Consider the following 25,023-nt stretch of genomic DNA (forward strand, 5'->3'; position numbering starts at 1 on the left):
AGAAATGCTGCTGCCTTCGCTTTGTTTTTCTCCCCTGCTCTGGTTTGAGCTGTGTGACAAAAACAAGCTTGAGAAACGTTTTGAGGCTGCAGACTTCGTAAGAGAGTCCTAGATAAGCATGTTTCACAGAATCATAGAATGGTTTGGGTTGGAAGGGACCGTAAAGATCACCTAGTTCCAACCCCCCTGCCATGGGCAGGGACACCTTCCACTAGACCAGGCTGCTCAAAGCCCCGTCCAACCTGGCCTTGAACACTTCAGGGTTGGGGCATCCTCAACCTCTCTGGGCAACCTGTTCCAGTGCCTCACCACCCTCAAGAAGAATTTCTTCCTAATATCTAATGTAAATCTACCCTCTTTCAGTTTAAAGCCATTACCCCTTGTCCTATCACTACGTGGTCTTGTAAGAAGTCCCTCTCCAGCTTTCCTGTAGGCCCCTTTTAAGTACTGGAAGGCTGCTCTAAGGTCTCCCCGGAGCCTTCTCTTCTCCAGGCTGAACAATCCCAACTCTCCCGGCTTGTCTTTGTAGAAGAGGTGCTCCAGCCCTCTGATCATGTTTGTGGCCCTCCTCTGGACTCCCTCCAACAGGTCCATGGCCTTCTTATGTTGGGGGCCCCAGAGCTGGATGCAGTACTCCAGGTGGGGTCTCACAAGAGCGAAGTAGAGGGGGAGAATCACCTCCCTCAACCTGCTGGCCACGCTTCTTTTGATGCAGCCCAGGATACTGTTGGCTTTCTGGACTGCGAGTGCACACTGCCGGCTCATGTTGAGCTTCTCGTCCACCAACACCCTGAAGTCCTTCTCCTCAGGGCTGTTCTCAGTCCATTCTCTGCCCAGCCTGTATTTGTGCTTGGGATTGCCCCGACCCATGTGCAGGACCTTGCACTTGGCCTTGTTGAACTTCATGAGGTTTGCGTGGGCCCACCTCTCGAGTCTGTCAAGGTCCCTCTGGATGGCATCACTTCCCTGTTTCAACCCCAGCAGAGTGCGTCTGATCTTGAGAAACCCCCTGTCCAAGTGCTTTGCAGTTTTACACGCGCTATTTGAAAGGACCAGCATCTGCAGTAGGATTTGCCTATGCTGTGCATCTATTTGTTCCCAGTATTTTGCATCTGATGACTGTCTCTTACCCTCGTGCGAGTGAAGCAATGTTATGTGCTCAGTATACTACTTTTTTTTTTTTTTAATATTGGTGAAATTGTTCAGCTGCTAAATTGTTTCTGCCACACGATGGGAAGCATGTCCCCTGCTTAGGCAAAGTGCTGCTGTTCCTCACATAATGCCCATTGATGGACAGCTGTCCAGTTTATGATAGGTAGATGACCAAAGCCCTGTTGCTTGGACATGTGCGACAGCGGGTATGCGTCTGGTGGCAGGGGCAGCTTGCTTTCCAGTCCTGTGATGGAGGAAGGGGCTTCAGCACAGTGTATTCCCCTGAGCCAGTGGCACGCAGGGGCTCAGCCTCTTCAGCCCTGGTTTGTGTCTGTGATAGAGGTTGGCTTTCATAGACAAAGACCGGAATGACAAAGAGATGGAGGTGTTGCAGGTCTCTAGCAGTGTTTGTTCAGCAGTCCCCTCAGCTGGCTGTCGGCAGCTTTTGTCTGGACTCAAATACATTTGCAAAAATGATGCTGACGTTTTTCTTCCTCCTGTCCTTCCTTCCATCTCCCTGCAAAGCAAAAATGTGCTAGCAGGGCAGTCACACGGGTGAGACACGGAGGCTGAAGAGCAGCACGAATGTGCTAGCCAGGGATTCTTGTCTCTGTTTCCCATTCCTTCTGCATTTTTCTAACTTACTGGACTGAAGTGGCTGTGTTTGCCCAACTTCCTTTTGTAAGGTTGCAGAGGAATATAAATATTTTTAAGCACAAATCCCTACAGTTATTTATTTACCTCCTGGTTATCTTCCTAGGGCTCTGCCCCGCAGCTGTAGGGAGAAGAGAACTGGGCAAACTGGGACTGTGCAGAATGCACCAGCCTCACCTCAGAGGGGTGAACACAGCACATCTGCTTGGTTTGCTCTGAGGGCTTTCTAACTGCCTTGCACTTGTACATGCCACTGAGCTTTGCTTTGAGCTTTCAGTTCAAAAGGACCCAAAACTCTTGTCGTAGCTGCCGAATGTCACCTGCTTTCATTTGAAGTCATGCAAAACATCAGGGTTCACTCGTTTCAGTCAAAATCAAGTCTAGGCTTGCTAAGAAAGGGCTTGACCTGACATTCATTGAAGCCGTGAAATTCAGTCGCTGTTTCAGCGATGAGCTGGGGCTGCCTTGACAGTGCTGGAAGCATTGGTAGCCCTGGGAGCTTGCGACAGCTATTCAGGTTTTTCCACTGAAGCTGTGTGGAAAGGCAGGTCTGGCTCTTGTCCGCTGTATCCCGACAAAAGATATGTCCCTGTTTGCCTGAGCAGCCCCAGGTCAGAGCTGACACGCTGCTGCCGCAGCTCAGAGCGTCATTCAGAACAGCATAAAATCTGAAGAGGCTTCTCGAGCGACTGCAGGGGAGCTGAGTTGGGCCAGAATAACACCTGGGGTGTTTTTAGCAGTTTTCTTCTCATCTGTCTGCGCAGGCTCGGGGAGGTGGCTCTTTGGACCCAGAGGTGGAAAGTTCAAAGAAGTTGGGCAAAGCTCATCCTAGAGACCTTGCGAAACTGTGGTTTGTGCTTTTTATGGGCTGTTTGAATCCTATCTCCAGCAAATTATGTATTCATGAACTGTACTCGTTCCTAGCTAGAACATGCATTTCACAGGGTCTGTATCATCCGTACCTGGAAGCTACCAGATTAGTCTTAACTTTAGCATTTTTATTCACATACATTGAAATTGAAACTTCTGTATGATAGGAAGTCTACATTGCTTCCCTTCCCTTCGAGGCTGATTGCCATCTGGTAATGCTAACTAGAAGATACATTTTGCTTTTTCTTCTCAGCTATGTTCTGTTCACAGCAGGATCCACACCATAACAGCAGTCTTTGGGCTCTGTAAATGGGTCTTACACCTGCATTTGAAAAATGTCAGCAAGTAGGTGTGCTGTATGTTTTTTATTGCTGTTACAAGTAACTTCAGACGACCAGCTTCTTTGTACCCTGCATTGTGTACAAATGCATGCTTGGTGCCAAGTAGGAGTGCTGGCACAGGAGGGGTGCAGAGCACTAACTCTCCAGCATCACTACAGGTGTCCAGAGAGGAGCAGAAAAAGCAGTAGAACCGAAAAGCCTTTGAGATGGGTTGTTTCAGAGAGATGGGGACGATGGAGTGCTGGCGTTAGATTTGGGAGTCTTTGACGTGGCACAAATCAGTTTCCAAACAAGACAGGGAGCAAAGCATAGGAGAAACTTTTATGTGACAAGCCATAACAGCTTGGAAAACTGAGTTCAGTGGCAGTCTGGAAGGATGTGCTTGGCAAGACTGTTCAGTTTTGGTTTGTTTTGTTGTGTTCTGATGACTTGAATGATGGAATAGAGAGAGTATGCTTATTAAATTGGTAGGGTGCTCTGAGCTGGGAGGAGCTACAGACACTTCAGAGAACCAGATGTGGAGTTGCAGATCATCTTGAGAGGTTGGAAAAATAGTCCATAAAAGAGGGGTGTGAGTTCAGTAAAAGCAGTACAAAATACTGCGTTTAAACAAATTGGTTGCATGATAGAGGATGCAGCATAGCTGGGTAAGCACTAGTTGTGGAAAAGACTTGTTGAGAGTGAGTCAAAAATGTTACACTGTTAGAAGGAAAGACAATGTCATGCAGGGTTGTACAAGCAGCAGTGTCATCTGTAGAACATGTGAAAAAAATATTCATACCTGCACAGCACTGGTAAGGGGTTAGCTGGATCGCAGTGCCCCGTGCATGCACACACGTCAGCAGGGGTGCAGCCTAATGTAAGGCTTGGAGACGGTGCTCACGAAGTTGAAAGAGCATTGTTTGCATAGTCTAGAGCAGAGAGGTTTGAGGAAGGGGGGGTAGATGTGGCTGCAGCCTTTAAGTATGGGCCCTTCCTCAAAGAGGAAGGGAATAATTCCTGTTCTGGCCCTCTGGGGTGAGACAAGTTTTAGGCTTCGGTTGCAGGAGCAGCAAAACTGCAATTGAGAATCAGGAAGAGCTTTACAGCTGCAGGGAGAGTGATGTGTTGGAGTCCTTTGACTGCGGGAAATACACAAGTAATAGGTACAGAGAAAAGTGGAGTTCATCTGTATAGGCCTAGGGATTGTCTCTCACTTCTCTACATCCTTCTAGACGTGCTTTTTAGGATCTTCGTATGTGGGCTAACAGCCCTCCATGAGAACACATTCGAGGAGTACTTTGTACATAATTATGCTTTAAAACCTCTCTGTTAGAGTGAGCTGCTCCAACACTGCGAGGAGAAAAGCGCTGCTATTAAGCAGAAGTTACCTGATGTACTGTGCCAGGGTCAATGTTCAAGGGAGGTTGCAAGGTTGTACTTCTCACTGACTCGCCTGGCAGCATAACTTTTAACATTTCATTAGGCTGTAGAATGGAATTGCGGATAAGGTAAGTACAGAGCTAGGCTTTGAACTGCAGCGAGTGACAGCTTGGCTGCATGAACACCTATCTGTGAGACATAACACTTGCTAATGATCAGGCTGACTTGTCTGCTCCAGCCTCCTTTGTTTTCTGGTTGAAAACATGCTATTTCCGTGCTATTTGATGTTGTTTGCCGAGCAGCAGGTATTTGCTCCAGCAGTGAGATGGACAGCTGTCTGCCTTCCTCCCTCCAGCACAGCTTTCTACCTGTGCAGGAAGAGGAATGTGATGCAATGCGTTGGAGACAGCAGGATGAGCCACGCAATGCAGCCAGCAATGCAGCCAGCACGCCGCCGGTTGCTCAGCCCTGGAGCAAATTGCTTAGGGACAAACTGTGGTGAGCACGAAGCACCTGTGGTGGATGGACAGTGTTCCCAACACCCTGGTGGTTTGCTTTCCTGGGAGGGTAACTTCGAAGCTGCAAGTCCCTATGGGGGGTGGGCCAAGTCAGCCTCCCAGTACCTCTTTTCTTAGAGAACAGATAGTAGGGGTAGACCTAGAGCAGCGTGTGCTGCTTGATGCATGTTCTCAGCTGTGCTGCGTGGAAGCAGGGATGAAGCCCCGAGCTCCCCTCTTTCTGCCTCCCACTGTTGCATGACAATTCATGCTCTGTAGGCAGTTCCGCAGCCTGGCCTCTGCCTGCCCTCCGGATGCGGGGACAGACACCATGGTGGCTGAGGTTGTATTGCGTATGTGAAAGCCATGCAAGGCTCTGGCAGGAGTGAGGATGCCCAGCCAGGAGAAGGCCTCTGTGTGCATGTGCAGAGTGGGATGGCAAGCAGGGAGCGTTTTGTGTCTCAGTGCTGGAGCAGCAGGCACTGACTAAGCAGGGCCAGCGCATCTCTGAATGCGCCTCCCCGCTGGGTTCTTCTTGGGGGGGTGGAAATCTGCTGTTTCATGCAGGGAAAAGTTATGCAGACAAGCTGTGTTTTGGTGCCTGGTTTTGTGCAAAACATGGAAATCCTTTCCTGCCTGGTCTCTTTTCATTCTTTTTTCTGCCAGTCATTGCACATGTCATCAGTGTCTGTGGAGATGACAGCACAGTGAGGGCACAAGCCTGCTGCAGCCTCCAGTGTGTGAAAAGCAACATTAGCTTGAAGATTTTCACATGAGAACTGCTGGTGATTTACAGGGCATACGGTGCAGTCATTAAAACCAGAAACATGTGTCTGCTTTGGAACCCCTCGCTGGTGTCCAGGATTAAAGAGACCATAACAAACTGCATTACTGGTGCAAAAATGAGCAAGCTTTGGGTTTGTGCTGGAAGTCTTGTTTATGCAGCACAGTTCAGCTTGCTTCAGCAGCCAGCGAGAAGAGAATTTGTGCAGCATCCTTAGGGTAGGTTCATCCAGCCTGGTGCAGTACCCAGTGTGCTCTTATTTGCATCCCTCTGAGCTAGGATGCAGATGACAAGGTGCAGCCCAGCAGACTCCAAACAGCCAGGTGTAATGCAGGTTTTTCTCCTGGATTTAAGTGTGCTGCCATCGGTGCTGCACTCGAAACAGCTGGCTTTGTTGCACTGCAAGCTGCTGTCACATTAGCTAGTGTCAGATGCCAGCCATTTACAGTATGCGCCATCACAGCATGACTTAAGTTGGCAACACAGAGTCAATCACATGCCAGTAGCCTACTGTAAGGGTGGGGGAGTGTGTGGGAAGAAAGGGGGAGAAGATACTCTTATAAAATCTTTTAATGATTTATTTTTAATATCCATTTTTCAAGCCTTGGGAAGTGCAGTCCATATGCTTTTCCCTCCTGGTGGTAGTTGGCAAAGAAGCTGACGAATATGGTCCTTCAGACTCCTTCCATTTTGCAAGGAGCCAGAAAATACAGATATATTTAGCATGTTACCAAGGCCAGCAGCAGAGTCTGTTGCTGGGTGGTGATTCCCTGGCTGCAGGCTCACGTGCCACCCGGGACAGGGTGGGAATGTGCCTTCCCTGGAGTCAATACTCATGCTAAATTAACAGCAACAAACTCCTCCAGTTACAAGAGGATGGCTGCAGTGGTCCCAGCAGGCTCAGCACGCTGCTTGCTCACACAGGTCAGTCTCTGAGCACTGTGCCCCTTCCCGACACATGCAGCGACCCACTCCAGGTGCTAGAATGGTGCTTTTTGGTGCAGTGCTCAGCTTGGAGAGTGTCTCAGCACGTCTCTGTGCAAGGGCACTGAGACTGTCCTGTGCCCTGTGCTGAGCATTCGGTGTGCTGGAGCCACAGCTAGTCACTGCAGCAAAACTGCGCCTTTTAGCATAAAGATGCTCATCTGACACTTAGGGGCCTGACTCCTGTGGTATTTTCTCATATTATATTCCTAGGCCACCCAGGTGTAAAATGCAGTTGTCCTTATATGTCCCCAGCCCAGTATCCGCACAGCAGATTTGCTACCAGTTCCCTGTTGTTTTCCCTGCTGTGTTGCAGCTGGTACTGAGAAGTGAATAATGGCAGTTCCTTTGTCCTGGCAGCTTTCGTAGAGCTGAAATTGGTCTTGAAGAGTGTGTGTGTTGCTGAGAAGTACTGCGAACTGTGGTTGTTGTGATGGAAGTGTAGAAGGAGGGATCACCCCTACCAGTGTTGGACTTCGGAGGATGCTAGAGGTGCCCATCACTTTAGAGCGAGACATCTTGAAAGTTGTTTCATAGATGGATGTCTAAACTGGGAACATTTTGTGTCCCTCGGTCACATCATCAGTTCCTAAAATTCATTGTCTGAGAGATGAAGAACCTACTGTGGTGTTGAGAGAGGGCAACGTGACTCAGCTGTGGCTTCTAACCCACCCTGGTGAAACGCAGTGGTTGATAATGCTTAGGATCAAAATGATGGCGAGGAGGAGCTAGACTGAAGGTGTGGTTTTGAATCTGAGTGCAGCGGTGATTCATGTAGTCTTCCCGCAGCCCTGGAAGGCCTGACTGACAGCCGTGCTGCACTTCACAACGTTGGCTCTGCAGCAGCATCTGCACAGCTCTCAGTTCCTTGCAAATACATGTCCTCATTGAAACCAGTAGCGCTCTGTGTGGGCACCAGTTTCTGCTCACAGCTCTGTCTGCAGGATCAAGGCCTCATGCTGTATGGGGTTTTTTTGTTGGTAACAAAACCGTTCTGTTTGTAGAACCCCTGGTTGGAATTAAACAAACTCTGGTTTGAGAAAAGAAGTAGAACAAAGCTTCACGCCACGCTGGAGTGGCTGGTATCAATGACATGCAAAATTTCAGTTGGAACAGCAAAGTCCTTTCCAAGTTGAAGAAGGCCCTGTAAGTATTGTTTACAAAAAATAGTCGCTCTTTTTTCACCTTTTCCATTCCTGCAGTGTAGAAACACCTACACAGATTTAGTCCAAATTTGGTAGAAATTAGTGTTTTCCCAACCTAAAGCACTTGTGCCAAGTTTCAACCAGAAGGAATTTCTAAGGCTGATGTATAAGCCCTTGAAGGCTGGAGCTTAGAATAGAGCAGCTGCCTGGCCGTCGACAACCCGCTGCTCTGTGGGTTCTGCTCCTGCTCTGCAGCAGCCTGAGCAGCCCCGCAAAAGCTGTGGAGGTGGAACACTGCAGATCTGCTGGACTCTTGTTGGGTCCCAAGTGATGGGAAGGGCTGTGGAGGGACCTGGTCCTGTGCAGCTGGAAAGATGTCGTGAGAAGGATGATCCAAACCTACCTAGTGCTGAGTCGTTCCTTCTCCTTCCAGATTAATGCAGTTATTTACCTTGTAGTGCTGGGTTGTCTGAGCACCATTCAGCTGCATTGTGCCATTTTACCCTCACTTCACACAGATGTAAGAAAGTGTCTGGTGATGAAGATTCCTGTCCTCGGGGCCTGTGAGCAATTAACTTGCTGCTGGGGATCTGAGGCTGTTGGATTGCTGAGAAGCCAAAACAATAGCATTAAAAAGCCTCTTTCTTTTTGAGTTGGGTTGTCGGGAGCCACTGGGCTCTTCTAGGAGCAGGGTAGAGATTTTCACTCTGCAAAGGCAGGCTGCTGAAGTTTGGGAGTGTTTTTTACTGTCCCAGCGGGTTTAGCCCATCACTTCTTACATTTAATCGTTTGCCTCTAAATAACAACAGGGAGCCAGGAGTTTTGTGTAACTCTCTGATCTCCTGGGAGCAGGTAAGAGAGGAGCCTGTTTCTCATGACGCTCCATCCTACAGCCCCTTTTATGCTGCACACGGGCTCTGCAGCCCTTTCACCAGTGAAGCAGTTATCCCCACCAGGAAAAGGGGCAGAGGAAAGCACACGTAAAGCTTGCAGATCTTTGGCTGCTCTCCAGTGACCTGCCCCTCTCTTGGCATGCTGAGGAGCCTGGCTGGGGGTTCAAAAGCAGCCCCTGCAGTGGGTCACGATGTCGGCTTTGTGCAGTGGTATCCAGATTGTCCAGTGATTCCACCTGTACATTTGTACAGGCAAAGACAGAAATCCCCAGGGGAGCATCCTGGATGCAGGCAGGGGCCCATCCCAGGGGGTTTCCACCGGTCTGTGCCCTGGGTGCAGTGGTGTGTAACGGCTGTGCCCATGTGGACCTGCTTATGTGGTTACAGCTCTGCTGTGTGTGATCCTGCCAACAGGAGCGGGTATGCAGGGTTGCCCAATGTGCCCCTTTTTTGAAAGTAAACTTCATTATACAGAGATTGAGAACTCAGTGCCCAGCCCTTGACGAGAGTGCCGGGGACAGGCTGGGTAATGGATGGCCCTGCTCCTTTGCTGGCTGCAGGAACAATCGTTAGTTACCTGTCATGCAACAGCTCTGTGGTCCCCAGGCCTGGCCTTGTTTTATCAGGCTCTGAATAGCTACAGAAGAATTAACTTCCTCAAAAAAATTCGCCATAAGTTATTTATAAAATTTATGCATAAAGTTGCATAAAATGTTTCTTGTATTTTGTATGCCTCTGTTTCTTGAGGAGGGAATACACGGGGGGGGGGAACCTATTTTTCAAGAATTACTTTATGTTAATGACAAAATTTGTTACTAGTTTTCTGTATTCAGTGGACTATTGGTATTTATCTTCCTATGCCTACTTGCAAAGACTATTAAAGCAAGGCACAGCTTATAGAAGTTTTTTAAAAGTGATGGCTTCAGTTGATTTGAGGTGATCTGTAACATCAGTGATCCTTTGCTTTTTAGGAGCCGCTGGCTTCCCTAGTGCTTACTTTTATTGGAGAGGGGGGAAGTAGTCCGTGACGCAACATACTGTGGCTTTTAACAAATGAAAGCATGAAGGGGAAATTGTGTCAATTCCTTCTCCTGTGACTGCCAGTTCTCAGCATCTCAGTACATACACGTTGAAGATCAGAGGTGCTGCTTGACGGAGCTGTTGTCTTCATGTTTTGCCCAGCGCAGCTGGGGAAGTGGTAGATACAGTTTTGTTTCTTGCTCTCTGGTTCTCAGGGCCAGTTAAGTGGTCTGGTGTTGGGAGGGGAGGTAAGAACAACACACATGAGAAAATGGGGAATTTTGTTGATGTTTCTGGAGCTGTTGCCACTAACTTCTGAAAATACTGGTATTTGTGTTAGGGGTTTTTGGGTGGGGTTTGGTTTTGTGGTTTTTTTTTTTTTTTTTACAACAATCATTTCAACATCAGGAAGCCTACCTTTGTGTTTAGCTTGATAGTATTCGGTTAGTGTTACGGCGGGAGAAGTCATGTTGCTCTTCTCTTTACCTAAGTAATGCACTTCTATAGAAGAATCACAGAAGAGGCACAATAGCTACCAAACTGCCTTTGCCTGGATGATTGTGTTGTTACAATAACCCAAACAATCTTTAATTAAATTTCTCTGGCTTCCCTGAGCCTTACATTCACTGAAATGCTGTTTCATCATGTTTTTTAGGGCCGGTGTACCCGAGAGAACTGCAAATATCTCCACCCACCTCCACACTTAAAAACACAACTTGAAATAAACGGACGCAACAACCTGATCCAGCAGAAGACAGCCGCAGCCATGTTTGCTCAGCAAATGCAGTTCATGCTACCAGGCGCGCAGCTACAGCCGATTGTAAGTTACAGCAATGAATCGGGTTCACGCTGCTCCGTGTTTCTTCCCTGTTTGCTCACAAAGGCCCAGCCCTGTGCTTTTGCTCAGGCGGTTGTTCGTGCTGCACGGAATTAGGCAGCATCTTCCAGAGGGATGTCTGATGCTACCTCTGCATCTTCTTGCAAGCTGTGGCTCCCCTTTCCTCTGATAACTAAGGAGCTGCAAGGTTCAGGGCATCAAGTGAAAGGGTTTTACCACCAGGTGGATATTTGACCAGTTAATTCATGAACATCCCAGAAGTCCCGAGTGGCTCAATTCCAACGGATCCAATTTTGGATAGCTGTTTTGCACTGGGGTGAGGATGCTGCAGTTCTTCCACGCTGTGGCAAGAGGCCAGTTGACTCCCTTGGACTAGATGCATTATACTGGTGGGATAAAATTGGGGAAGATGAATCCTGCACAGACCTTAATACACTTTTATGTCTGTGAGTGAGACCCATTCCACTGCAGAGAGTTGTGCTAATGTCACAGCCCTGTCACTTGTTTTTCACAGAAATGTGCTGTTTTATCCTAACAGCAGGAAAGATTTGCTTCTCTTCAGGTAGGGAGGGAAGCCTGTGGGAGATGGATGTTTGCGGAGCAGGTAGTTCAAAGAAGCCTTCACTGCCTGTCCCTGCTGTAGCCTGTGAACCCTGTTACGCCAGGGAGAAGATGGCTTGTATCTGCTGGCGGGTGTATCTGGGATGGGGTGACATTTGTCAGCTGAGTTTGAGTCCGTCGCTATGTATCTTTTAAGAAATGTCAGAGGTCTTGAAGCAGCTCTTCGGTGCTGGCATAAATAAGCTGCATATTTTTAACTGAGAGCCTAATTAGGAATTCTCCATTTAAAGTTGGGGCTGAATATCTTTCCTGGGGCAATGTGCACTTGATGTGCAGTTGTTGGGTGAGGTTCCCTGTGCTGTGCCACATGGCAGGTCTGGCTGGATCCCTAGGACAGACTCTTCCAGCCTAAAGACGTTCGAGTCTATGAACCAGCCTGCACTTGGCCTCTTGGTGTCCCACCTGCAGCGCCTGGCTTCTCTGCCCAAATGAGTCTTCAGACTCAGCAGCTGTCACCCCAGCTTTGACAAGCTGAAGTGTCTCTGGTTTATCTTCACAAGAGACCCGGTGGAGGGTTCCTCCTTGCTGGATGCTGTTGTGCTCTTTGGTGTAAGAGCTTGCAATGATGCTGTGTTTCAGGAGGGAAAGCTGGCCAGTGTCCCTCCACGATGGTGCTCTGCCACTGTACCAGGGCATTTCCCCAATCTAGCATGTTCCTGCTGTCCTGTGAAGGCTCTTCCACATTCACCCTTACTCTGGTGGTCCTGTGTGTTAGCAGCTTTATCTTTACCCTGCCATGTAAGCTAGGAAAATGCTGTTTATTCTTCCCATTTTGAAGATGGAAAAGCAAGGCAGAAGAGAAAATGGGCCGCAGAAGAAGTCTTCAGTTGCTCTGCGCCTTAAGCTCTAATCTGCTGTAATCTTTGCACCTCTTTTTGTGGAGTTCAAAAGTACGTGCACATCAGAAGGAAATCCTGAATTCCCACATGGTAGCACGGGTTTCCTAGCCCTGCACCAAAAGCAAACCTTTCCTGTTTGGGGTTTTCATCTGTGGGGAATTCACAGTGGATGCTCTTTGGCTGGCTATTCAAAACATCTTTGGGACTTCCTCTTTGGAAAGTTCCCATCTTCCCATTTTGCAATCTTGCAGGTCCAGTTCACTCCTGCAATTTGACTCCTGCCTTTTAAATTGCCTCTGAGACTGAATCTGTCGGTTTGTTACCTCATTTCAGAGGTAACCTTATCTGATGAGAAGGGTCCCTGTTTTCTAAGATGTGTCAAAGAAGAAAAATAAAAATTTGTTCTGCAGTGGCTGCTCCCTTCCTGCTTTCCCACACTTTGTTCAGAATAAACGAGCTCTTGGTCTAATTCCTGCTGCCCGACTTGCTCCACACCAATTTCAGGACAAACAAGAGATTGCTCTTTCACCTGCCTTTGATTTCCTGAAGATGCTGCCAGTGGAAGCAGGCTTTGAGAATTTTTTTTCTCTCTAAATGAGAAGGGTGGGGCCTCCTTCTGGGTACACATGGAATTCTTCAAAGCAGAAAGTATTATATCAGATGCAGCAGCAGAACAAATCCCATGTGATCAGAAAGCTGATCAACGGGATGCCTGCTTAATTGGGATGCTTGCCAGAGATAAGATTTGGAACAGCACACTTAATAACTCCAGACAATAGCTGAATGCTTAGACATTTTAAAGTGCATTTTCACTAGAAAAGCTACTGTGTTAAAAAAAAAAAAATACCAACACCAAAAAACCCCCAAATAAACAACACCCACCCCCCAAACCTACAAAAAAACCCACAAAAAACCAAACCAACAAAAAAAAAAACCCAGCACTTGACATAGCACCTTTTCACCGTGCTTCTTGAAATGGCATTGAATGTGTCTGTCTATGAGCTTGCTTCTAAACATTCACTGCCGGATCTTCTTGCACCACTCCTGACATCCAGCCAAGAGCTAATCTTCCCGTTGAAGCAAGAGCCAGGACCCTGATGATGGCTGTTTAATGAAGGTGCTGCTTGGAGAAGAACCGTGTCCCAGGTGGGCTGCCTGCTGCACGCTGCTCACGGAAGCCTATTAGGTGTGAATTAATGGTTGCTAGTGTGAGCTTATTTCTCTGAAGTCTCTGGTTGCTCTCTGATGTTGCTGCTAACCGTCTGTGCAAAGCTGAGAATCACATGAATGTTTGGTGCCCGTGATGCAGTTTTAAACAGACAGCTTTGTCCAGCACTTTAAAACAAGTCAGGCAAGGACATGGAGCAGTCTATTTGCTCAGCATGGTGTATTTGTATGGGAGAGAGCTGGGAGAGACCATGTAGGTGCCAAGTAGGAAGACTAACAAAGTTTTGACTTTGGAAAGTCCAAATTCACCTTGACTGCTGGCTTTGCTTGAGCTGTGCTGGAAGCTCTCGGGGCTGGTTTTGCACCTCTGCCTCTGTTAGACTGCGTAAAAATCAGGTTGGATGTGGATAGAGCTGGGCTCTGGCATCCATATGGAGAGCCATTTTGGTCAATGCTGTGTCTGGTTTCTCAGATATGGTCACTTTGAGCCATGTGTGCGCCAAATTAAGACTACCCAAAAAGTGCTGCACCCTGGGCCTGATGCCTACCCTCTCCGTTCTGCTTTGTCCCTTTGCAGCAGCACGAGGCAGACTTCTGGAGCTGGCCATGAAGGTGCTTCAGCACTGGCTCCGAATTGGCCTGGTGGAGCAGGGCAGTGGCTTGCACGGTTGCTGCCCTGTTAGCTGTGTCTGAACAGGCAGTTGGATAGAGCATGATAGTGTTGACACACCTGCCTCCACTCCTGCCCTGCAGCTGCCTCTGCTGCTGCCCTGAGAAGTTGTTTCCTCTCTCTCAGCTGTCTTTGTTTTCAAGCTCTTCATCTTTTCTTCCTGTCAAGGTCTTTGTAGCCAGGACTATCTTGACAGCTCTGAGTCACCCATGCCCCTGAAGACAACCCAGACTTTAACCCAGCCCTGCGTGCTGTCCTGGGGCAGCGGGACCCTGCTGCTGCCCCTTGGTGCTGATGGAGGGGTTAAAGCACAGCGTGACCAACTCGCTTGACCGGTGACGCTTGGAACAAGTGCTGGAGCAGATTTCAACACGTGTTTTGGGCATGCATTTGTTCCATGCAGCAAAAACGTCATCTGTATCTCAGCCTCTAGTCAAAGGCACACTAGGAATGAATAAACACCCATACCCTGGCCCACCTGGGAGCTGGTGTCTGCCAAGAGACAGCGCTGTGGAGCATTAACACCTGACTTGTACACTACAGCAGCCCACAAATGAGGTACCCTTTGAGCTAGGAGTGTGTCTTTGCGGTCTGATAGGGGAAACAAGCATCTGTGGTGGTGGGTAGCTGGATGCTTTGGCTGGTTGGATTCACTCCAGCATGCTCAGCCTTCACGTTAGAGGGGTGGTTTTACAGCCAGCCCCATGCAATTGCATTGGAGGGGAACACAGGTTTTTTTTGCTTTTTCTGAACAGCATCAATTATGTTTTCAATATCAGGGTCTTCAGCCTTGTCAGTATGAGATCTTTATCTTCTACGTTTCTATCACCAGACTGTAATAAAAGCTGCTGCTGGTTTTTTTGTGCTTTCCATGTGTAGCTGCTTAGCAGTGACCTGTCTCCCCTCCTTCAGGCCTTCAACACATCTGTATTTATATTGGGTCTCTCATTTTCAGGCTTTCCCTTTTTAGGGTCTGAGGTAACTCAGAATCGACACTCCCCGGCTGAGACAGTGCTTGTGTTCGACAAAACACCAGCTGCTCCTCTGCCTTCCTCTTCACACCCACTCTGTGTTTCTTCTCTAGCTTTAGCATGATTTCTGCTAGGCAAATTGAATGCAACTTCTAGTTTGTTAACAAAATCAGCTGTTCCAGATTCTGTCACCACCAATGGTGACAAATGCCCCTCCCTGGGACGGTCCCTTCTCTCTGCTCACACCTTCAACTCAGTGGCTCCTGTGCTTGGGGTTTCTGAGGAGCTCAGAGATGTCAGAGTCCTTGGCAGCGCTCCCCCTGAGATGTGTTCTCACAACAGCCATTTCAGCTGGGGTTTGGGTTTGGGTTGTTTGTGTTTTTTTTTTTAATTCTTACAAGCATTTTAATACTCAGTAAACCAGTCTTGTGAGCTGTTACCAGTCTGAACCCCTCTGCTGCTGCACTGTAACCTGTTTCCCTCTGCCCAGGAGCTACTGGTAGTGTCTGCATGTGCTATGGTTAATAAAAGGTAGTTTGCAAGGAAACCTGCCCCTGTATTTCCTGAACTTGCAAGAGCTTTAAGAGGGGCAGCAGGGGTAAGTGGTGATGCTTTCAATCTGTGTGTTTTGCCCTGGAGCACACCAGCAACTAAGTTGAGACTTTTTTTACTGTACAGTCATAATATTGATCTGGCAGGTCTCCTGGCTGGGTGTAATCACAAGAGGTGGATGGGAGGCATGTTGAGGAGAGCAGTGTTGTTTGGAGTAAAAACTGTTTGGAGAAACTAGCTCAAATTCCCTCAGGACAGGCCTGGTGCGGGGGACCCGCACAGACGTAAAGGGAGGAGAGATTTGGCTGGCAGCATCCTTATTACTGGTACTGATGCATGAGCCAGACTGGATTTCCCAATCCAAGACAGGCAGTTGGGGCTGGCAATGAGTGCAGCCCATCTTTTCCCCTCATCAGCCACAATAAATACAGAGCTCCCTGATGCCAGCTTACAAAGGAGCAGTTCTCAGTGCACTTAGCACACTTCAGGCTTAAAAACCCCAGTGCTTCTCAGTTTAACGTGTTGAGCGAGGTCTGCTTGTTCTCTGGCTGTGCATCTGCTGAAAGCGCCTGCACGGCTGCTGAGCGTCAGTCCCCTGCCCACGGGCAGGGTGTGGAGCAGAGCTGTCTCTCTCAGTCAGCGGGACCGGGCGCACAGTTCAGGCGGGCAGAAGCAGCGGTTGTGAAACCTTGGGAATGCGGCAGCAGATGCCAGGGCATGGAAGTGGGTGAACCAGTGGCAGCAATAAAAACCTGTCCTGCTTGTTTGTGCAGCCCTCTGCAGGTCTCCAGGATCACGGGTAGATCCTCAATTGGTCTTCGTGGACATCCTTCCTGTGCTCTGTTCATCTTGGGTTCAGATCCCTTAGCCCTTGCCAGTCGTTCCCAGTGAGGAGAGGGGCTGCTCCTGAGGCAACAGACTTGGAGATGGGGACTGTGTTTCAGGGGGCAGGACCTGCCTCCCAGTTTGTAGTGGCTTTGGTGGCGGGGCTGGTATATCATCTCTTTGCGAATGTTACGCACCCCTTCCCACCGGCGTCTGTGTGAGGCATTGCAAGCCCCCAGCCTTCCTCTCTGGCTGCACAAATGCCCTGGCATCCTCTGCTTGAGCAGTGGGAAGAACATCCCCCTTCCATCTCAGAAACCAGCTAGGTCCTCGAGCTGGCTCCTGGTTGTGTTCGAGCCCAGGCAGGGGAAGCCTGCCTTAAAGGATGTCCTGAAATTTTGGAGCAATGTCTGTGCCACACCTGCTCTGTCAGGGTACCCAGGACACCTCTTGGGTGCTGGAAACACATAGGGTAGATTTGCCCATACATTTGTGCAAGCCACACGTGCTGCGAGGTTTGGGCTACTACAGGTGCACAAAACAAGTGCTGACAATGTGTCTTGGGGCCCACCATAACCCTGTGCAGACTGACCAGGCTGGAGAAACTCCTTAAAATAGCATTTACAGTGCGAATGGTGGCAGAAGTTCAGCAGATGCCTCTACTGGTGCTCGCACAAAAGAAAACAGCCTAATGGATGCTGCCTTGTCGCTAAAGTGTTCAGGGAGTCGCAGTGTTTGAAGATCCTTGAAGAGCTTTTCTAGCAGCAAAAGGTGTAAAATGTCTGGGAGCCACAGAGAATTGAAAGAGAGAAGAAAAATTATCTAATAAATGGTCATGGACTTGAGGATCTCTGGGTCTAATGGTTGAAGTCTCCCATCAGCTGAAGCGGGGCTTGACTTAGACTCAAAAAAAGGAAAATTGGAAATCCCTCCCAGAGAAGATTATTTGGTTCTGCTACACTTAAAGCACGCAGCGCTGCTGATTCAGGAGGCCGTGTCTCCTTGTTGTGGACATGAAAGTGGGACGTACGCTGGCAGGGACCTGTCATCCCCTTTCCCATCAGCTCAGGAGCTGCTTGCTGTCACTCTGACCTTAGGAAGGGGGCATCATTAAGCTAAATATAGGTTAGGACAGCTTGGCTGGTGTTACTGTGGACTAGCTTCTTCCAGATAGCAACAAGCAAAGTGTTTCCTAGCTTATGAAAGTACTGGGATGAAGATGCTGTCGAGAAACACGGTCCATGTGTGATTTCTTTTAGAAACCCACAGGACTAGAGGTACAAAAATAAAAGCAAGGAGGGGATAATGTCTGTGGCCAAAAAAACGCCCCAGGCCATTTTGTAAGCACATTTGCATTTATTGCCGAGTAGAGGCTCTAGCTACCGAGGACGACATCACGTACACCTGCAAATGTCAGCAGCTTTAACTGTAACCCAGAGTTCACAGTGGAGCAGGTGACAGAAGGGAAAATAAAAATAGTTGCAAGTCACAGGCTGCTTTCCCCAGGAGCTGCTAAAGCACCTGCTATAGGAGCAGGAGTGCTCCCTTGCAGGCTCTGGTCTTCGTGGTGGACAGGGGGGATTTTTCATCAGCTGGAATTTGTTTCAATCCCAAACGCACCTCGGATCCAGTGCTTTAAAGTCTCACAAACTCCCTGGCCATAGGGGCTATTCACAGACTTTAAACTGAGTACCTGCTTAGGAGCTTTGTGTGATCTTGCCTGCCTGGCAGAACGGCAGCTCCTTTCCCAGACCAGCGCTGCTGGAGCAGTTCAGGCCAGGGAGCTGCTCTGGCCACCGGCGCTGAAGCTCTGCTGTGCTTGCAGGGCCTGCCGGATGCGATTTAGGGATCAGAAGCAGTGGACATCTTTATGGCTCGTTGTTCTGTCTCCTCATGGGGACATCGCTGCTCACAGCATAGCTGGGGTCCTGGACCTTGTGCTGGCCCACCTGGGCCATCTCATCTGGTACGCTCTGTCCATGGCTCTTCTAAGCCCACGACCCACTTGCTCTTGCCAAAGCCATGAGGTCTGAAATGCTGTGACACTAGTGAGTTTGGTGTCCTCTTGCTACCATTCACTTGGAGCATAGGCTCAGGATACTCCTGCAAAATTGCTTTTGCCTGGAGACTGTTGACAGTCTGAAACAAACCCCAGATGTGGAGAGTGGTAGATGCCTCACCTGACTTTAAATGATCCCATTTGTCTACCTGAGCCACCTAGCCATGATGACGTGGAGCTTAGTGCAGGCAGATAGTGAATTCAGCCGTGTCGCTAATGGAGTTACGTGCTTCCAGGTCCTGAAGCTGCAGCTTACCTTGAGGTCTCTGTACAGCATTGCGATGTAGACATACAGAAGCTGAGACATTTGGGAATGAGAAGTCTGTTTAATTTGGGCCTGCCCTAATTGCTGGCATGAAATCCTTAATAGTGTCATTAAACTATAAAGATCATCAATATGCTTTGATCTGGCAAATAAAGATGCCTTGTGTTCAGGATGAGTCACAAATCTGTGAGTCAGGAGAAGCGAATGGATTGCAAGAAAATGGCAATAAATTAATAGATGGGAGAGCACAGCATTCTGATGTTGCTAATCGAATTGTCTAAAAGGATTGAAGTGCTGCAAAGCTTTGATGGGTAATCCATGACAGAGCTTTTTAACTAATATTTTGTTTTTCCTCTTTCTATACACAGACAACATTTCCTGTGACTCCATCGCTTGCAACAAGCCCCACGATGGCTTTTAGTCCCTACCTGAGTCATGTTTCTCCTGGGATGGGCTTGGTTCCTGCAGAGCTTTTACCAAATACTCCTGTCCTGGTTTCTGGAAATCCTACTGTTACAGTACCAGGAGGCTCTGCTGGGCAGAAACTGATGCGTACGGATAAACTGGAGGTATTTAGACGCTGATATGATACCGCTGGCGGGAATGAACAGGGCATGTGGGCCTGGCTGTTGCTCTCTGCTATAATGACCTGCTGCAGGACAGTGCAGAGTTCAGCCTGCAGCTTTCCTAACACAGGGCTGCCATTCTGTGCTTGAGCAGACTCTCATGTGGGGCCTGATCCCAAATCCTTGGAAGTCGCTGAAATTTGGGAGCGCTCACTCTTCTGATTTCAGTGGGCATTAGAGCAGGGCTGGGGTTGTTGTTTTCTCTGTGTGATCTGTCACACTTAAGAAATGCAAGTGGATGGTCTGCCGTTTCACTGAGTGGAGTGGGAGATGTTTTGGAAGTAGTAGACACTGCCCTTGTCCTGAGATGGTTTTATTGAGCTTTTACAGAAAGCGTTACGCTGTTGGGAGTGCTGGGTACGAGGCATTGGAAAGACGTCTCCTCCCCCTCCCCAGTTGGCTGGGCATGCTGGGGCTTAGCGTTGGAGGAGTTGTAAATGTCTTTCAAACCCTAAGCAGAGGCTCTGCAGGAGATAAGGGCTGAGGACCTGAACTGAGAGGCCCCTGCAGATGTAAATTATAACACAGGAAGGTAGTGGAGAGGGGTGTAATTTCAAAACACATTGTTTTGTGTTATGTACTTTATATTGCCTGGCTGATTGCTTCCGTTCTCACATGATGTCTCACCTTTCCCCACACTCAGTCTGATAATGCATTGCTATGTGATCTATGCCACCGGCTATAGTCCTTAACAATTGCTCTTAGTTCCTCAGGCAAGGAAATCTTGCAGATCCATTTTGTGAAACCTTTTTCTCTGCCTTTGATGCTTCAGTGCTCATAACTTATGAGGATCTGCAAGATCTTTGTAAAGCTAGCAATTTTGGTAACATCTTACAAATACATTGCAGCGTAATCAAATACACTGTCATGTAACCCTAGGGTCAGAGTTTTATTGTGGAGGGCAGTGAGACTATTTATGTGAAAGAGGCTCCTCATATTTAAGAAAAGGTACATGTTGCAAATAACAGCAGCGTGCAACATTTAGAATTAAATGTCCTACCCAAGAGTGTGCTCCATAACAAGTACACAATCCAGCTGAGACACAAATGGCAGCATTATTAACATTTAAGCTTTAGAGGCAGGGAAGAAATCCTGAGCTCCAGAAGTTTTGACAAAACGGCATTGACTTCCTGGGGTCACTTTCCATTCTGCACAAATTCTGTACTTCACTTGTGTTTGGTAATTGGCCTTGGTAATGTTGTGGGTTTTTTTTTTATACCCTGAACCAGTTGTGAGTAGCACTTGTCTCTGTGATTGTTGGTATATGTGCTATGCAAGATAAGCGTGGATTTAGAATACATACATAGTTTCATATGGCTAACTGAACTGATATTCTGTGTTGAAAATATTGAATGAAGAGTAACTTGATGTCCTGCTCAACAATATGACTTTCTTTTAAGGTTTGTCGAGAGTTTCAGCGTGGAAATTGCACACGTGGTGAGAATGATTGCCGCTATGCTCACCCTATAGATATTGCAATGATAGACACAAATGAAAATACTGTTACAGTTTGCATGGATTACATCAAAGGTCGATGCTCTAGGGAGAAATGCAAGTACTTTCATCCCCCTGCACACCTGCAAGCCAAAATCAAGGCAGCTCAACACCAGGTGAACCAGACAGCTGCAGCTGCAATGGTAAGTAGAACTCTTCTCAAGTTGTATTCCCATTGCTAAGAGATTGCATTTGTTTCATCTGTGTCGTTTGTGGAAAAGTAGACTGCATTGTAAATGGCTGACTAGAGACCTGAGAGCATGCGCAATATGAATCCCATCTCTTCATCCTTTCTATGTGCTCTCGATAACACGAAGCCCTGAGTGGCACAGTACATCTCACCAGTTAGGGACATGGTGGCGAACTCTGTGATTTTCTGCCGTGACTTCATGAGGTGACATGAATGCAAGTACAGCAGCAGACACCTTCCCTGGCTAAGTCATAGGTGTCAGTTTAGCTTCCTCAGTACACAATGAAAGCAAAGAATGCCCATCCCATAATACATCCTTTGCAGGGAGATCCTGGCCTGTTGAGGTCAGTAGCAAAATTACCACTGACTTCAAAGCAGACGAGATATCGGTTGTTCTAGCCTAGCAAACTGATCAGCCTTGTGCCTGATACCTTTGCCAGGGCTTAGTGAAATTACAAGGCTCAAGCCAAAGGTGACTTCCTGGCCTGTTTGATACTTAGGACCTGGTAGAGACGGTCCCACCTCCATTTGAATTTGAACTGTGACTTCTACTATGTACAATTCTAAAAACCAGTCAAGGAAGATTCCCCAGATCAAATTGCTAGCTGGAGTAAAGATTTGCCATTCTGTTGAATTCAGTTTCATGGCACCTGTTTATTCCAGGGATGAGAGAGCTGGGGCTGTTCAACCTGGGGAGGGAAGAGGCGGCACAGGGGGATCTTACCCATGTGTATAAATTCCTGATGGGGAAAGTAAAGAAGATGGAGGCATACTCTTCTCTGTGATGCCCAGTGAAAGGACAAGAGGCAATGGGCACAAAATGAAATATAGGAAATTCCATTTAAACGTAAGAAAGAACTTCTTTACCGTGAGGGTGATCAAACACTGCAACAGGTTGCTCCATCCTTGGAGATATTCAAAACCTGCCTGGATGCAGTCCTGAGCAAGCTGCTCTAGTTGACCCTGCTTTGAGCAGGGTGTTGGAGAACATGATCTCTGGAGGTCCTTTCCAACCTCATCCATTCTGTGATTTTTCTTTTTTTTTTGTTATAACTAATATTAAAAAGGTTCTCATCTTTTTGATTTACAAGTAAGGCTACTAAAATTTTTAAAAATACCTTTTTTTTAAAGACACTAAAAGAGGTTGCTTCTCATTCATGGTGAAATGTAACGCAAAACCAAGAAGATTCTAGAAATTAAACAGCTGCCCTTCTTGTAGCATCAGTATTACCTGAAATGTAATTTGAAGAATGAGTTTATACTGCAGTATTTAGTTGTCCTGCACAGATCGTTTATTAGATGTCTTACTATTTTTAATATTGTTGAAACAACAGCCCAGGTCTGTTGAAAATGGACCTTCCGAAATGAAACTCTTGAGTTTTTTACAATTGAATCTTTACTTTTTCACTAATTATCTAGGACACTGCTACTTAACCAAAGCCAGTGCATGTTTTATTCATGCTGCTGGCTTCTCTTAAAAATGTAATTAACCTTATTTGTATGCTGTTAACTAGAACCTTTAAAATATTTATTGATGGCTTGTTGCATCACCCCTGCTACCAAAACAGCTTACATTATTCATTGACTTTTCAAGGTTTGATGCATTTACTCTACCTGTTGAGGAATAAGACTTTAGTAAAGGGAAGAATGGTGCCCAGTTTTCTTGGATCAAAAAACATATGACAGACATATGGGTGTACCTTCTAAAATAGATTTGGAAGGACTTCAGATCTAGATTCAGAAGATACTTTGGAGGGACCCAATCTTGCGGTTACTTGACATGCACAAGTAGTAGCTTTACTGACTCCTGCTTGGCTGAAGTCTGTGCAGTACGGTCAGATGAACTGGGTCAGGCTCAGTCCCCAGTTCAGGATGGCACTTAGGCACGTGCTTGAATCTCCCTTCTTTACCGGTGGTCCTTCCCTTGCCACGAGCACTCCTGCTGACCTCTGCATGGCATGTGGCTGCAGAATTAGTGCTGAAGCCCAGCGCAAGTCCACCTGCAGGTGCTAATCCCCGAGTGCGCTTCGCCCGCTCTGCCAGCCGCAGCGAGGATGCTCTGTAGCACGTGTCCCGTGATGATACTTCTTTACTTTTAAAATTTACTGACGCAAAACAGCTGACTAGCCGCTAGCCCAGGTGATTACTCAGCCACCCCACGTTGTGCATGCCTCGTCTTTTTAATATATTGTGTAATGCATTCATTTTTAATTTTTTTTTTTTTTCTCTTCATCTCCCCCAAATGTTGCTCTCTCTTGACACACCTTTGCTTGTGGTTTTTGTTACTGTGCTTGACCCCCCTCCCCGGCCCATTGCTATCATGTGCTCGCTGCCTGCTAATTAAGACTCAGCCAGCTGTCAGATCACTGAAACGACCGCTCGAGGCAACCTTTGACCTGGTATTGGACCTTTCACCTTCTCGCTTTGCACGTAACCATCTTAGTCTGCACGAAAGCCTCCCGCACTTGGCTGTTGTCTTAGTGCCTGGGGAGACTGTCCATCCCGACCAGAAACGTTGCAGTGTCCGTTCAGACGTGCCGATCCTGCGCCCTGCACACCACCCATTAACCTCCTGAGCTTTGCCTCCTGAAACCTGGATGTGTTTTGGAGGCAGTGAATAATCTTGGGGGGAGGCAGCGCTGGGTTTTGAGGTGTTTTTCCAAAGAGCAGCAGCTTTGGAGTCGTGAGACGTGATGTTTCGGTGAGAATGGAACTCATTAGGTCTGCAGTGTGTTGGATATGCCGGAGGACTGGGTGGTGCAGGACAGATCCAGCAACTTTTCACATGCCCAACAGCACAGCCTGGCCTGGCAGCGTCATGCTGGTGCTGCCCTGCAAAATGGTGTTCTGTGCAATGGGCACAGCACAAATTTAGGACCTCTCCAGTCCTGGCAGTTCCTGACATTAGGAGAAGCAGAGGGAGCGAGCCGAGCAGCACCCACAGAGTTCTGTGCTGGGAACTGAAGTGGGTGCAGTGCAGGACTTCGGTCGCGTGTTCAGTAAGCTGGTGAGATGACTGCTGCTGCAGCTGGCTCTCTCTGGTTCCTTCCCTCGTAACGCAGTGGGACAGTGTGTCAGCAAAGGGACCTCGCTGTGGGTGCCTTCTGCTTCAAGCACAGGATCCGCTCCCCAGGCTTCTCTCTGCAAGCCGTCTTCATATAAGCTACCTTTGATTATTTTTTGAGTCTCAAATAGGTTTTATCTGTCTTCATGACCTCATAGTAAGGCAAAAGCCATCCTCCCTCCCAGTCTACTGTCAGTCCTGGCTCCATAGAAGACAACTCTTTCCCATTCACCCCAAATAATGAGGGATCCAATACATGCTACAAAAAATGGCTCTTGTTGCCCAGCCGTAGGGAGGAAAGGGAAGAGTGGACACAAGGGAGCCCTGAAGCCTTCAAGCTAGTGTTGTTCCCCATTGCCAGAGCTGAGCAGCAAGGGCTGATCTTCTCCCCTTCCCCTCTGAAAACTTGTTTTTGGATTTTTTTAAGTAGTCAAGAGGCTTCCCTGTTGGACCTTTAGACAGCAGCAGTAGAAAATCTTGCTAGGCATCAGCTTCCGCCAGCAGTCATGGAATTAGGCTGTAAATGACATGACAGCCTCCCCAGTGCTCACGGCTGGCACAGCCACATCCCCAAAGCCAGTGTAGGCAGTGACCTGCGCAGTGCCTTGCTGCCCTCTCCGAGAGCCACCTCTCTGAGGAGACGTGGTCTGGCAGAGGATGGGAAAGCCCTTTAACTCCCCTACCCTCCTGACCTCCCCACTGAACAAAACACCATCAGATAAGTTACTTTTAATAGTCTTCCTGCTCTGGAACACCTGAAGGTTTGCAACCGTGTTGTTGGAATATGTCACCTCCTCTGAACCCTTTGGGAAGGCTGCACCAGAGAAGGATTCACCGTGGCGATAAAAGCGTGTATAATCTTCAGAGGAAACTGCTCAGATTGTTTCTGTTGCTTACCAGGGAATAGGCACTACCTCTGCCCTCTTTCAGATCATTTTGTATTTGTCGTGCCTTGGACTGAAGCAGTGAGCCAAATGCATACCCAGCCCCTCTTTGCTAAGCCCAAAGGGGTGAAAGTGTGATCTGCTCCCAGGAGATAGCGATCTGAGGGGAACTTTGAGGTACAATTAAATTGTTTGTTGCAAAGATTTAATCCAGTTCTTGTCTTGCAAAAAATAACGAGAGGGTTGTTAACCAGCA

General features: G+C 47.9%; 1 protein-coding gene across 3 annotated transcripts in view; it reads left to right on the plus strand.

Moving 5' to 3' along the window:
* MBNL3 (muscleblind like splicing regulator 3) overlaps positions 1 to 25,023 on the plus strand; it is a 56,356-nt gene that overhangs the window by 18,528 nt on the left and 12,805 nt on the right. For 2 of the 3 annotated variants that reach the window (XM_059824449.1, XM_059824450.1), the window contains exons 2-4: positions 10,358 to 10,522; positions 18,878 to 19,078; positions 20,536 to 20,772. In XM_059824449.1, coding sequence (XP_059680432.1) covers positions 10,358 to 10,522; positions 18,878 to 19,078; positions 20,536 to 20,772 — 603 coding nt within the window. Of the gene's footprint in view, positions 1 to 10,357; positions 10,523 to 18,877; positions 19,079 to 20,535; positions 20,773 to 23,164; positions 23,219 to 25,023 lie in introns of all 3 variants that reach the window. The other variant, XM_059824448.1, reaches the window with a different exon arrangement.

Source organism: Gavia stellata, chromosome 14, assembly GCF_030936135.1.
Source record: "Gavia stellata isolate bGavSte3 chromosome 14, bGavSte3.hap2, whole genome shotgun sequence".
NCBI classification, from domain to species: Eukaryota; Metazoa; Chordata; class Aves; order Gaviiformes; family Gaviidae; genus Gavia; species Gavia stellata.